At 40.6% G+C, this 14,869-nt stretch overlaps 1 protein-coding gene across 5 annotated transcripts in view; it reads left to right on the top strand.

Annotated features, from left to right (window-relative positions):
* LOC139418586 (kelch-like protein 13) overlaps positions 1-14,869 on the top strand; it is a 100,341-nt gene that overhangs the window by 23,812 nt on the left and 61,660 nt on the right. For 2 of the 5 annotated variants that reach the window (XM_071168168.1, XM_071168169.1), the window contains exon 2: positions 8,587-8,672. The exons of 1 other annotated variant lie outside the window; for it this stretch is intronic. In XM_071168168.1, the coding sequence (XP_071024269.1) occupies positions 8,608-8,672 (65 nt within the window). In that variant the 5' untranslated portion in view covers positions 8,587-8,607. Of the gene's footprint in view, positions 1-8,458; positions 8,673-14,869 lie in introns of those variants that run through there. 2 more of the 5 variants (XM_071168170.1, XM_071168173.1) reach the window with 2 other exon arrangements.

Genomic DNA, 14,869 nt, shown 5'->3' with positions numbered 1-14,869 from the left:
CCACACCAAATGCGATCACGACACACAGGTTAAAATATCAAAACAAACTCTGAACCAATTATATTAATTTGGGGACAGGTCAAAGTATTAAACATTTATGGCAATTTAGCTAGCTAGCTTGCACTTACTAGCTAATTTGCCCTATTTAGCTAGTTTGCTGTTGCTAGCTAATTTGTCATGGGATATAAACATTGAGTTATTTTACCGGAAATGCACAATGTCCTCTACTCCTCCAATTAATCTACACACAAAACGGTCAACCGAATAATTTCTAGTCATCTCTCATCCTTCCAGGCTTTTTCTTCTCTTGACTTTATATTGCGATTGGCAAAAAAATTAGGTGCATTACTGCCACCGACCTCGTTCATCTTTCAGTCACCCACGTGGGTATAACCAGTGGGGATATGCTTGTATAAACCAATGAGGATATGGGAGAGGCAGGACTTGCAGTGTGATCTGCGTCACAAATAGAACAGACTTCTATTTTAGCCCTTGGCAACGCAGATGCTCGTTGGCGCGCGTGAGCATTAATTTAATAATATAGATTTCTAAATTGATTTTGCAACGCTCGCGCATGCGACGTGAACAGTGTAGTCAGCCTGTAAGTATTCAACCCCTTTGTTATGGCAAGCATACGTTCAGGAGTAAACATTGGTTTTTAATGACTACTCACCCCACACATACAATTATCTATAAGGCCCCTCAGTCGAGCAGTGAAATTCAATCACAAAGACCAGGGAGGTTTTCCAATGTCTCGCAAAGAAAGGCAGCTATTGGTAGATGGGTGCTAAAAAAGAAGCAGACATTGAATATCCCTTTGAGCATTATTAAGTTATTAATTACACTTTGGATGGTGTATCAATACACCCAGTCACTACAAAGATACAGGCTTTCTTCCTAACTCAGTTGCCGGAGATTAAGGAAACCACTCAGGGATTTCACCCCGAGGCCAATGGTGATTTAAAAACAGTTTGTTTAATGGCTGTGATAGGAGAAAAATAAGAATTGATCAACAACATTGTAGTTACTCCACAATGCTAACCTAAAGTGAAATTGCTGCCAAAGGTGATTCTAACATGTATTGACTCGGGTGTGAATACTTAGTGTAAATGAGATATGGCTGTTTCATTTTCAATACATTTGAAAACGTTTCTAAAAACATGTTTTCACTTTGTCGTTATGGGGTATTATGTGTAGCTGGATATGGATTTTGTTCTTGATTTAAACCACTTGGAATTAATTCTGTAATGTTTAAATTGAGTTCAGTCTTTTCCTACCACATCATTATTGTTCTACGTAAGCCAAGTATGCTCCTATCAAGCCTGGTATGCGTTGAAACATATGGGGATTGTGTGTTTATATCCCTAATATTCAATGAACATAAGCATAAATGTTTTTTCTTCAGGTTTAGGTTAGGGCTGACCCCATTTAGTATACTAGTCAATTGTTTGGTTGATAGGCTGTTTGCCGACCGAGATTTGTTTAGTCGAGCGGTCGCAAAACATTTCCATGGTGTATAAGTCACCTGTCTGATTCGAGTTTGTCTCAGTGGACTAAATTGGGGAGGCCGTTGGGGTGGCACAGTCCATCACTAAGTGAAATTGCATATGGTTATATCATGTAAAAATAATGACAAATCTAATATTTTATAACAAATGATCTTTCTCCTGTGTTGGATACTGTCGTTATCCGGGGTTCTGAAACAAAATCTTCCATGCGCCGTAGAATTGGCATCTTTCCCCATGTTGGTATGTGCATAATAGGAAAATTAACCAGCATATTGGGATTGAGAACAATGCGTGGGAGTCAGCAGAGATGAGGAAACAGCCCTTGCCTTAGCCTAATTGAGAGCGAGGAAACCCCAACTTAATTAGCTCTATAATCAATAGCATAACTATTAAATGTGCCATATACAGTGCCTTCGGAAAGTATTCAGACCCCTTGACTTTTTCCACATTTTGTTACATTACGGCCTTATTCTAAAATTGATTAAATTGTTTTATCCACATCAACACAATACCCCATAATGACAAAGGAAAAACAGGTTTTTAGAAATTTTTGCAAATTTATAAAACATGTGAACTGAAATATTACATTTACTTTAGTATTCAGACCCTTTACTCAGAACTTTGTTGAAGCACCTTTTGGCAGCGATTACCGCTTTGACTCTTCTTGGGTATGACGCTACAAGCTTGGCACACCTGTATTTGGGGAATTTCTCCAATTCTTCTCTGCAGATCCTCTCAAGCTTTGTCAGGTTAGATGGGGAGCGTTGCTGCACAGCTATTTTCAGGTCTCTCAAGAGATGTCAGATCGGGTTCAAGTCCGGGCTCTGGCTGTGCCATTCAAGGACATTCAGAGACCTGTCCCGAAGCCACTTCTGCATTGTTTTGGCTGTGTGCTTAGGGTCGTTGTCCTGTTGGAAGGCAAACCTTCGCCCCAGTCTGAGTGCTCTGGAGCAGGTTTTCATCAAGGATCTCTCTACTTTGCTCCGTTCATCTTAGCCTATATCCTGACTTGTCTTGGGGACCTTCAATGCTGCATAAATGTTTTGGTACCCTTCCCCAGATATGTGCCTCGACACAATGCTGTCTCTGAGCTCTACTGACAGTTCCTTCGACCTCATGGCTTGGTTTTTGCTCTGACATGCACTGTCAACTGTGTGACCTTATATAGACCGGTGTGTGCCTTTCTAAGTCATGTCCAATCATTTGAATTTACCAATTTACCACTCATATAAATTTGTAGAAAAATCTCAAGGATGATCAATGGAAACAGGATGCACCTGAGCTCAACTTCCAATCTCATAGCAAAGGGTTTGAGTACTTATGTAAATAATATATTTCTGTTTTAGATTACCATTCAGCAATCAGATTTGCCCCCAATGCTCCTTATAGGACACATCACTGCACTCTATACTCATTTGTAACCTCCCCCCCATCTGAGATATCTACTGCACACCTCATCCTCCACATACGACACCTGTTCTGCCAGTCACATTCTGTTAAATGTCCCCAAAGCGCACACATCCCTGGGTCGCTCCTGTTTTCAGTTCGCTGCAGCTAGCGACTGGAACAAGCTGCAACAAACACTCAAACTGGACAGTTTGATCTCAATCTCTTCATTCATAGACTCAATCATGGACACTCTTACTGACAGTTGTGGCTTCTTTGTGTGATGTATTGTTGTCTCTACCTTCTTGCCCTTTGTGCTGTTGTCTGTGCCCAATAATGTTTGTACCATGTTTTGTGCTGCTGCCATGTTGTTGTCATGTTGTTGCTGCCATGCTATGTTGTTGTCTTAGGACTCTCTTTATGTAGTGTTGTGGTGTCTCTTTTGTGGTGATGTGTGTGTTGTCTTATATTTATTTTTACTCCCAGCCCCCGTCCCCTCAGGAGGCCTTTTAGTAGGCCGTCATTGAATATAAGAATTTGTTCTTAACTGACTTGCCTAGTTAAATAAAATAAATATAAATAAAGGCTTTATAATTGTTTTTATGAGAACAGACTGCTATTACTTATGTATTTAGTGTTCCAAACAGACAGAAACATTTAATGTAACAGCACCTGTTTGTTATACATAATATGTACGCAGCTCTCGCTCCTATAGCCTCCCTTTCTCTTGATCTCCTTATCATGATCATCATTATAATAATAAGTGATGTCGTTATTATTAGTAGGCTTTGTATCCTTGGTATATAACTACCATTGAGCTGTAGGCCTAAGAGCATGTCCTGTTTAGTCTTAATTCCATAATTTATTTAGGCCTATATTTTAATATATAGGCTACTGTGTTAATAAGTTGTTAATTCATGCCATCACACAGCATACGAGACATTCATGCTTTGAAATGCAATCGAGCATTTTAGTTTTATAATTAAATAACAAAAGGAGCTTCAAATAATTATCCTAAGCAATAAATAATGCATGCAAATGTTTTTAGTCTGCTGTTTTTGTTAGAACAGACTACCTGGTACACTTGTGTTTACACTGTTCAAAATGGTCAGAAATGTTTTATTAACAGCAACTGTTGGGCACACATAATACTCAGGAAATGCTTGCTCCTACAGTATACCCTCCTTTTTTTTATTTTTTTTATTTTACCCCTTTTTCTCCCCAATTTCGTGGAATCCAATTGTTTAGTAGCTACTATCTTGTCTCATCGCTACAACTCCCGTACGGGCTCGGGAGAGACAAAGGTTGAAAGTCATGCGTCCTCCAATACACAACCCAACCAAGCCGCACTGCTTCTTATCACATCGCGCATCCAACCCGGAAGCCAGCCGCACCAATGTGTCGGAGGAAACACCGCGCGCACTGCGCCCGGCCCGCCACAGGAGTCGCTGGTGAGCGATGAGACAAGGATTTCCCTACCGGCCTAACCCGGATGACGCTAGGCCAATTGTGCGTCGCCCCACGGACCTCCCGGTCGCAGCCGGTTACGACAGAGCCTTGGCGCGAACCCAGAGTCTCTGGTGGTGCAGCTGGCGCTGCAGTACAGCGCCCTTAACCACTGCGCCACCCAGGAGGCCATACCCTCCTTTTTCTGGATCAGTAGTTTCCACAAATAAGTCAAATGTCTTCCACAGATCTGACTTCCCCTGTCCCTCCTGAGCAACCAGTAAACATTCACCCACTTCAAGTTTTTTTCACATCCTCCGCATCCATTTTGCTACAACAAACTCGCCCAGCATACACCCCTCCAACCAGACATCTACACATTTTCTGAATGCAGAATTCAAGTGAAGGTCAAGCAAATCAAAGTAGGCTGTATTGCAATCATCTCTGATGGGTGGTTGAATGTTCATGGGCAAGGAATAATTAACTACATCTCCACCCCTCAACCAGTATTCAACAAGAGCACATACACAAGGGACAACAGACACACCGGCCTCTATATTGCAGATGAGCTGAAGGCAGTCATCAATGACCTTGGACCACAGAAGGTATTTGCACTGGTGGCTGCTGTGACTGCTGGTGACTGCTGTGAACATGAAAGCTGCTTGGTATGAAGTGGAGAAGTCCTATCCTCACATCACACCCATTGGCTGTGCTGCTCATGCATTGAATCTGCTCCTCAAAAACATAATGGCACTGAAACAATGGATACACTCTACAAGCGAGCCAAGGAAGTGGTTAGGTATGTGAAGGGTCATCAAGTTATAGCAAAAATCTACCTCACCAAGCAAAGTGAGAAGAATAAGAGCACCACATTGAAGCTGCCCAGCAACACCCGTTGGGGTGGTGTTCCCATCATGTTTGGCAGTCTCCTGGAGGGGAAGGAGTCTCTCCAATAAATGTCCATATCACAGTCTGCTGATATGGACAGCCCCATCAAGAGGATACTCCTGGATTATGTATTTTGGGAGAGAGTGTTAAGTAGTCTGAAACTCCTGAAACCTATAGGAGTAGGCATTGCACTGATTTGAGGGAGACAATGCCATCCTGTCTGATGTTCAGACTCTGCTTGCAGATGTAAGAGATCTGTACTGCCCTGCCCACTTCACTGTTGCTCCAAGCAGAGGAAACTGCAGTTCCGAAATGCATCAAAAAGCGTCAAGACTTCTGCCTGATGCCCATATACACAGCAGAGTACATGTTGGACCCCAATATGGCCTGGACGAGGGCAAGGTTCTTGGCAGTCTGGCGAAGTGCACTTCCAAGCAAGGGCTTTGGGGTGGAGATGCAATATGGCAGTCGTGCCAACATATCCCATCAGCCACCTGGTGGAAGGGACATTGTGGATCTGAGGCTCTTTCCCTTGTGGCTTCCATCATCCGCCAAATCCCACCAACATCAGCCGCTTCAGAGCGCAACTGGTCGTTGTTTGGGAACACACACACCAAAGCATACAACAGGCTGACCAATACAAGAGTTGCACAATTGGTGGCCACCCGGGCAAATTTTGAAGCTTTTGAGCCTGACAACGAGCCATCCTCAACAAGGTTGGAAAGTGACAATGAAGATGAGGCCACAGTCTGATGTTCAAGAGGTGGACATGGAGGAGGTCCAGGGAGAAGACATGGAAGCCAGAGAGGAAGACAACCAAAGCTTTAGTTTCTAGACTATCATTTGACAGATGTATGTTGAAAATGTTTTTGGGAGATGCGATGGATCATTGTGGATCATTCAACAGTCTCTTTTGTTCTTCAGTGAAATCATACCATGTGACGAGTCAACTCATTTAATTAAAGATCAATTTGTAACTAAATGTATTTTTATTTGTATTGGAATGATTTAATCATTTGCAATTATGTCTCCTTATGATACGGTAAAATGTTTATGTTTCGGTCTCCATATGGTAAATGTATCCAATGCAAATAACATCTACATTTAAATTGTATTAATATTACGTTTGCATATATTTCCATTAATTCCCATATATTCCATTAATTCCCATGGAAAGTTTCCACCTCTGAATATTCCCCAAAATGTGCAACCCTACTTCCAATACACATTGCCTGTGAGCGTCAGAGGTGAACCAGTTGCATACACAGCTCGAGCAAGACATTCATCAGCATTTCTCTGACTGCGTTCCTCAATTGAGTTAAAAAAAACCTTCTGATTCCAGGAGGACCATGAGTTGTTGCTATCGGTAAGGTGTCTGATTTATAATTTTCACCTCGAATAGAAGTACAGGGACTTTTGTCAGAGGTTGCTTGTTGTGAGTGCTGAGGGAACTTTATGCACTTGGCCAGATGATTCTGCATCTTTGTTGCATTCTTCACAAATGATTTGGCACAGTATTTGCAAATGTACACAGCTTTTCCTTCTACATTATCTGCAGTGAAATGTCTCCACTCAGATCATGCATGTGGCATTTTCCTGTAAACATTAGGGAAAAAATATTTTAAAAAACCCTAATACAATTCCATGTACAGATAAATAGTTAAGCAGTTAGTTTAAACAACTCCTTTGTAAGATAAATGTTTTCAAATGAAACATGTATGGAAACAGGAGAATTAACACTCCTCAGTTAGCAAGCTCAAGCAAGCTAAACCCACATGGTAGCAAAAACTAACTAGCAGAAATTAAGTTAGAAATTATTTAAACATACTTTGCTGTAGGCTACTATTTACTAGTTACCAAAAAACATGTCATATAAAATATATATGTATATATATATATGTATGTATGTATGTATGTGTGTGTGTGTGTGTGTGTATGTATGTATATGTATGTGTATATATATATATATATATATATATATATATACATATATATACATATATACATATATATATGTGTATATATATATATATATATATGTATATATATATATACATATATATATGTATATATGTATATATATATATATATATATATATATACATATATATATGTATATATGTATATATATGTATACATATATATATATATATATATATATATGTATATGTGTGTGTATGTATATACATATATACACATATATATATATATATATATATATGTATATGTGTGTGTATGTATATGAATTTACCAGAAAGCATGTAGTCCTTGGCTCACAGTGTAGTAGTTTGGGCTCAATAGCATCTCATTAGTGTGCAAGATCTTGAGAATCAGCTGTACATGTGATGGAAGAATGCACTGTGCATACAGAGGATTGCAATTCCATTGAATGGGGATAGTTTAACCAAAATATGCCACAAGACCTAGAATTGCCTTATGTGTGTCCCACAAAAAAGGTTCACTGTTAGCGTATAACTTTTTTGATGAGTTTTGAGTTATTTAACTTCCAATGAAGAATTTCCTGAAATTTCCTGGTAAGTTTCCGACCCTTTGCAATTCTAGAGAAGACCAGAGTTGAAGGAGATTGGAGACATACAAGTAGTTGGCAAAAATAGAAACAAATGAGGGACAAGCAGATGACTATTGGACGACTACTCAAGCAGTCCGGGACATTGTCATATTGTTGTCCCTCATTCATACAGGTGTTTCTATACAACAGTAGAGAGGGTGATATGAAACTGTCTTCAGACAGGCTTTAGGAAGACATGTTGAACTAATTAACAAGAATACGACTGCAGCAAATGTGAGCCAGCTTTGAGATAATTAAGTAAAAGTTGTTTGTGTTATGGTCTTTGTCCATGGCGTCTGATCTACAGAGGGCGGTGCGGGTGCAGGTTTTTGTTCAAACCAAGCAGTAACACACCTTGTTCATCTATTCAAGTCTTGATTGAAGTCTATGATTAGTAGAATCAGGTGTGTACTGGTTGTCATGAAAAATAACTTTAGGGGCGATTTATTAGAATTTAAGTTTACATAAATGTCAGGTTAAGTTTGCAACATTTGGAAATGAATTAATATATATATATTTTTAAAGGTGAGCTTAAAGGGTACATTCAGTACCCGTTAAGCCCAGTCCGGACTTTATACATATTTTATCAAATATATTTATTGTACATAAACAAATGGTGTAAGTCAAGTCATAAAACTTCACATGAGAGATTCATCTTTCATCTTTTCTTACAGGACTTAGGGCAGTATATGTTAGAAATGCCTAAGATTTTGGTGGGCTTAATAGGTGCACTTACCCTCCTTTGAAGAGTCCGGACAGTATCATTAATGTATTGTTGACCTGTTTCAGGGGTGTGGTTTTGGCGAGGGCATGGAGCACCCTGTACACAGAGGGGAGACGATGTCCCTCGGACTGCACGACAGGTACTGTGCAATGTATGTCCAACTTTTTTTCTGCATCTATACACGATCAATCAACATTCCTCACTTTCGTCTGAAGTGCCTCATCTTAGCAGTTTCTGCTTTTTTTGTTATGTGTGAATGTGTAACTTCAAACACTTGCTTTTTAGCTCAACTCACTAAAGGACTTCACTGTACAATTTCAGAAACCCATTATAATCCTCTCTCATCTCTTAAGTAGTATGTGAAGTAGGTTTTGGCGATACCCGGTATACGGTATAAACGGTATATTTCAAAATACCGACGGTATGATTTTCAATACCGTTTAAAATGTTATTTTGGTGTTGGGACACTCCCACCTCGCAGTGGCGCCACTGCGTATAAGTTAAATATAACTAAGAAATCTAAGTTAAATAAATTACACTTCTGGTCAAAAGTTTTAGAACACCTACTCATTCAAGAGATTTTCTTTATTTTTACTATTTTCTACATTGTAGAATAATAGTTTAGACATCAACTATGAAATAACACCTGGAATCATGTTGTAACAAAAACAATTGTTAAACAAATCAAAATATATTTTATAGTTGAGATTCTTCAAAGTAGCTACCCTTTGCCTTGATGACAGCTTTGCACACTCTTGGCATTCTCTCAACCAGCTTCCCCTGGAATTATTTTCCAACAGTCTTGAGTTCCCACAGATGCTGAGCACTTGTTGGCTGCTTTTCCTTCACTCTGTTGTCCAACTCATCCCAAACCATCTCAATTTGGTTGAGGTCGGAGGATTGTGGTGGCCAGGTCATCTGATGCAGCACCCCATCACTCTCCTTCTTGGTAAAATAGCCCTAACACAGCCTGGAGGTGTGTTGCGTCATTGTCCTGTTGAAAAACAAATGATTGTCCCACTAAGCCCAAACCAGATGGGATGGCGTATCGCTGCAGAATGCTGTGGTTGCCATGCTAGTGAAGTGTGCCTTGAATTCTAAAGAAATCACAGACAGTGTCACCAGCCAAGCACTCCCACACCATAACACCTCCTACATGCTTTACGGTGGGAAATACACATGAGGAGATCATCTGTTTACCCACACCGTGTCTCACAAAGATATAGAGGTTGGAACCAAAAATCTCCAAATGGACTCATCAGACCAAAGGACACATTTCCACCGGTCTAATGTTCATTGCTAGTGTTTCTTGGCCCAAGCAAGTCTCTTCTTCTTATTGATGTCCATTAGTAGTGGTTTCTTTGCAGCAATTTGACCATGAAGGCCTGATTCACATAGTCACATAGTCATTGATTTTGAGATGTGTCTCTTACTTGAACTCTGTGAAGCATTTATTTGAGCTGCAATTTCTGAGGCTGGTAGCTCTAATGAACTTATCCTCTGCAGCAGAGGTAACTCTGGGTCTTCTATTCCTGTGGCGGACCTCATGAGAGCCAGTTTCATCATAGTGCTTGATGGTTTTTGCGACTGCACTTGAAGAAACTTTCAAAGTTCTTGAAATGTTCCGGATTGACTGACCTTCCTGTCTTAGTGATGATGGACTGCTTTTCTCTTTGCTTATTTGAGCTGTTCTTGCCATAGACTTGGTCTTTTACCAAATAGAGCTATCTTCTGTCTACCTTGTCACATCACAACTGATTGGCTCAAACGCATTAAGGAAAGAAATTCCACAAATTAATTTTAAGGAGGCACCTGATAAATGAAATGCATTCCAGGTGACTACCTCATGAAGCTAGTTGAGAGAATGCCAAAAGTGTGCAAAGCTGTCAAGGCAAAGGGTGGCTATTTGAAAAATATAAAATATATTTTGATTTTTTTTGTTAACTGCATGCTTTCATATGTGTTGTTTCATTGTTTTGATGACTTCACTATTATTCCACAATGTAGTACAAATAAAGAAAAACCCTTGAATGAGTAGTTGTTCTAAAACTTTTGACTGGTCGTGTATATCCAGCTCAGGGCTCCAGCTATGCATTTGGTTTGCTAACTGTCAAGATCAAGCTTCTTGGTTTTAGCAGACTCATTCAATCCCCTCCTGGATCAAGATCCATGTTGCCTCAATTGTTTTGTGCGTCCCCAAAGATTGTTATTATTTATATATTTTTTTTAAATGGTGCCCCTTGTGTGCACATTGGGGAATACCGTATACCCCGTTATGGTACAGAAAGGGTATGAAAATGTGGATACCGCCCCAACCCTAATGTGAAGTTAGACTAACATGAAAAGAAAAATGTATTCTCTCCTTTTTCTGTCAGGTTTGCTCTCTTTCTCTCAAGGACAGAGATGGACATTTTAGTTTTAAACTAAAAATAATGTGTTATATTTTGATCATTGCAATTACTACCTGTTACATAATTTGCATTATTCAGTTTCTGTATTTGAACTGGAACATTCCTGTTAACTAACATTCATAATTATGTCTTAAAGTGAGTCAAAGACATGGACTAAGTACGCAGTGTTCATGCAGCTCAGTGTGTGTGTGTGTGTGTGTGTGTGTGTGGGCTAACTTTGCTCTTTGGGCCTGTCTCCAGGCCCCTCTATAGGACGTGTTGTTTTTGTGCCAGGTGACTAATGCCTTAAGCTGTGAGTGGGTTTTTATCTGCAAGTCAGCTACCATCGGTAACGCTAATGAAGTAGGAAGTTGTGTGATTGTGGAGCGCCATGGGAGATTACTCACAACATCATGACTGTTGACATTTTTTTTTGCATAAATGATGCTGCTCTCTTGACTATCTTTTCTCTGTGTCCTCTCTGGCGCTGCTGTAGTGTCAGCGAGGTTTCTCTAAGCCCCTGTCCTTTGTGCCTTTTTGTGTGTTGCTGCAGCTGTTCAGGGGTTTTGTCTTCTCAGAGCACTTCATGAAGATTTTAGTGGAGTGCCTCAGCTGGAAACACTTTTTTTGTTACAGATTCTGATCTAACTGCGTCAGTGCATTTAGGCCTATGGTATATTAGGACTGTGAGCTCTGACTACCGAAGTATACTGTTTAAAAAAATAAATAACAGTAACTGTTGTTACGTCTAACCGAATCCTGCCTCCAGTCATTTTCACGACCATAATATCTGTTGTATATAAGGGCAGTGCTTCAGGCATGTAGATGTATTGTCTCCCCTCATTTATATTGTCCCCAGTACTTTTGAAGCTCAGATAATCGCATGGTATGCTTTCGCTGGAAAGCCTTTTTGAAATCTGACACAGCGGCTGGATTAACAAGAAGTTACGCTTTAGTTTGATGTATTTTCATGAATGTGTTTGCTATATTGTTAAATATTTGTTAAATATTTCTGTAATTTGAATTTTGCGCTCTGCAATTTCACCGGTTGTTGTCGAGTTGGGTTGCTAGCAGAACACCTGCGGCAGAAAGTGTATTTTTTTTTTTTTTTTTTTTTTTGAATTTTACCCCTTTTTCTCCCCAATTTCATGGTATCCAATTGTTGTAGTAGCTACTATCTTGTCTCATTGCTACAACTCCCGTACGGGCTCGGGAGAGACGAAGGCTGAATGTCATGCGTCCTCCGATACACAACCCAACCAGCCGTACTGCTTCTTAACCTCTTGGAACTCCCCATACCGGATCCGGTATCAGGAATACAGACTCAAGCTCATTACCATAACGCAACGTTAACTATTCATGAAAATCGCAAATGAAATGAAATAAATATGCCATCTCGCAAGCTTAGCCTTTTGTAAACAAAACTGTCATCTCAGATTTTCAAAATATGCTTCTCAACCATAGGAAAACAATAATTTGTGTAACAGTAGCTAGCAAACAAAGGATTTAGCGTTAGCATTAGCGTTAGCATCCAGCACGCAACATTTCAACAAAAACATAAAAGCCTTCAAATAAAATCATTTACCTTTGAAGAACTTCTGATGTTTTCAATGAGGATACTCTCAGTTGGATAGCAGATGCTCAGTTTTTCAAAAAAGATTCTTTGTGTATTAGAAATAGCTCCGTTTTATACATCACATTTGGCTACCAAAAAAAACCCGAAAATTCAGTCCTCAAAACGCGAACTTTTTTCCAAATTAACTCCATAATATCGACTGAAAACATGGCAAACGCTGTTTAGAATCAATCATCAAGGTGTTTTTCACATATCTCTTCATTGATACATCGTTCTTGGACACATGCTTTCTCCCCTGAATCAAATGGTAAAGTGGAAGCAGCTGGCAATTGCGCACCGAATTCGACGCAGGACACCAGGCGGACACTTGGAAAATGTAGTCTCTTATGGTCAATCTTCCAATGATATGCCTACAAATACGTCACAATGCTGCTAAGACCTTGGGCGAACGACAGAAAGTGTAGGCTCATTCCTTGCGCAATCACAGCCATATAAGGAGACAATGGAAAACAGAGCTTCAGAAATTCTGCTAATTCCTGGGTGATGCATCATCTTGGTTTCGCCTGTAGAATGAGTTCTGGGGTACTTACAGACAAAATCTTTGCAGATTCTGAAACTTCAGAGTGTTTTCTTTCCAAAACGGTCAAGAATATGCATAGTCGAGCATCTTTTCGTGACAAAATATCGCGCTTAAAACGGGAACGTTTTTTATCCAAAAATGAAATAGCGCCCCCAGAGATCCAAGAGGTTAACACAGCGCGCATCCAACCCGGAAGCCAGCCGCACCAATGTGTCGGAGGCTACACCGTGCACCTGGCAACCTTGGCTAGCGCGCACTGCACCCGGCCCGCCACAGGAGTCGCTGGTGCGCGATGAGACAAGGAGATCCCTACCGACCAATCCCTCCCTAACCCGGACGACGCTAGGCCAATTGTGCGTCGCCCCACGGACCTCCCGGTCGCGGCCGGTTACGACAGAGCCTGGGCGCGAACCCAGGGACTGATGGCACAGCTGGCGCTGCAGTACAGCGCCCTTAACCACTGTGCCACCCGGGAGGCCCCGCCAGAAAGGTTAACCTCTCTGGTACAAGTGTGGCGTCCCACCTCGACAACAGCCAGTGAAATTGCAGGGCGCCAAATTAAAAACAACAGAAATCCCATAATTAAAATACCTCAAACATACAAGTATTACATACACCATTTTAAAGATAAACTTCTTCTAAATCCAGCCACAGTTTCCGATTTCAAATAGGCTTTACGGCGAAAGCACACCAAAGGATTGTTAGGTCAGCACCTAGTCACAGAAAACCATACAGCCATTTTCGAGCCAAGGAGAGGGCTCACAAAAGTCAGAAATAGCTATTAAATTAATCACTAACCTTTGATCTTCATCAGATGGCACTCACAGGACTTCATGTTACACAATAAATGTGTGTTTTGTTCGATAAAGTTAAAACCTCTTTTCGCCTGCCATATCAGTTCTGTTATACTCACAGATATTATTTTAACAGTTTTGTAAACTTTTCTATCCAAATCTACTAATTATATGCATATCCTAGCTTAGGGGCCTGAGTAGCCGGCAGTTTAATTTGGGCACGCTTTTCATCCGGAGGTGAAAATACCGCCCCCTGCCCAAGACAGGTTAACGAGTCCGACGTGAAGGATATACTGCATTCTCGGGAACGGGCCCAAATCCCTGTCATTTGCAAGAAGAATAGACAGAAGAAAAGGGGGCGGAGGTCGGGTTGCCTTCTGAGTATTCGTAGGCGAGTGAGTAAAATTCCACTACCATCCATACTATTGGCCAACTTGCAATCAATGGAAAATAAAATGGATGAAAAAATGGATGTAATATCTTATGTCTCACGAGTCGTGACTGAACGACGACACAAATAATGTAGAGCTGGGGGGATTTTCCATGCATTGGCAGGACAGAGAAGCTCACCATATAAGACGCTTCTAGCCCCTTCGTATTAATGGTAGCTGTTGCTTTTATACATGTCTTACTACTCGAAAGTCGTCTTAATTCTCGCTCAAAATCTCCCATGGCTTATTTTTCAAATTGCCATGTTTTGTTTTTAAATGTCTGCGCAAGGTTTCATCGAGTTGTGAGATAGTGCTTTTGCACATTTAACACACTGTGGCTACTCCCAATATAAGTGAACCCCAAATCAATGTAGTTCTCATCATATTTGCACCTCTTCGATGGTCCAACGTCCCCGTCTGTTGTTCAGTGCTTTCCCGGGTAAGGGGGCAGTAGCTCTTCGGCTGCATCAGATTCACAACTGTCAGTGTCCATGCTAGCTGGGCTAACAACAAATGTATAATTACTGATGCTAACATTGGATGTGCTCGTGGAAGCAGAACAACTTGTCTTCGACAG

This window comes from Oncorhynchus clarkii, chromosome 10, assembly GCF_045791955.1.
Source record: "Oncorhynchus clarkii lewisi isolate Uvic-CL-2024 chromosome 10, UVic_Ocla_1.0, whole genome shotgun sequence".
Taxonomy (NCBI): domain Eukaryota; kingdom Metazoa; phylum Chordata; class Actinopteri; order Salmoniformes; family Salmonidae; genus Oncorhynchus; species Oncorhynchus clarkii.
This window is presented reverse-complemented; position numbering and strand designations above follow the sequence as displayed.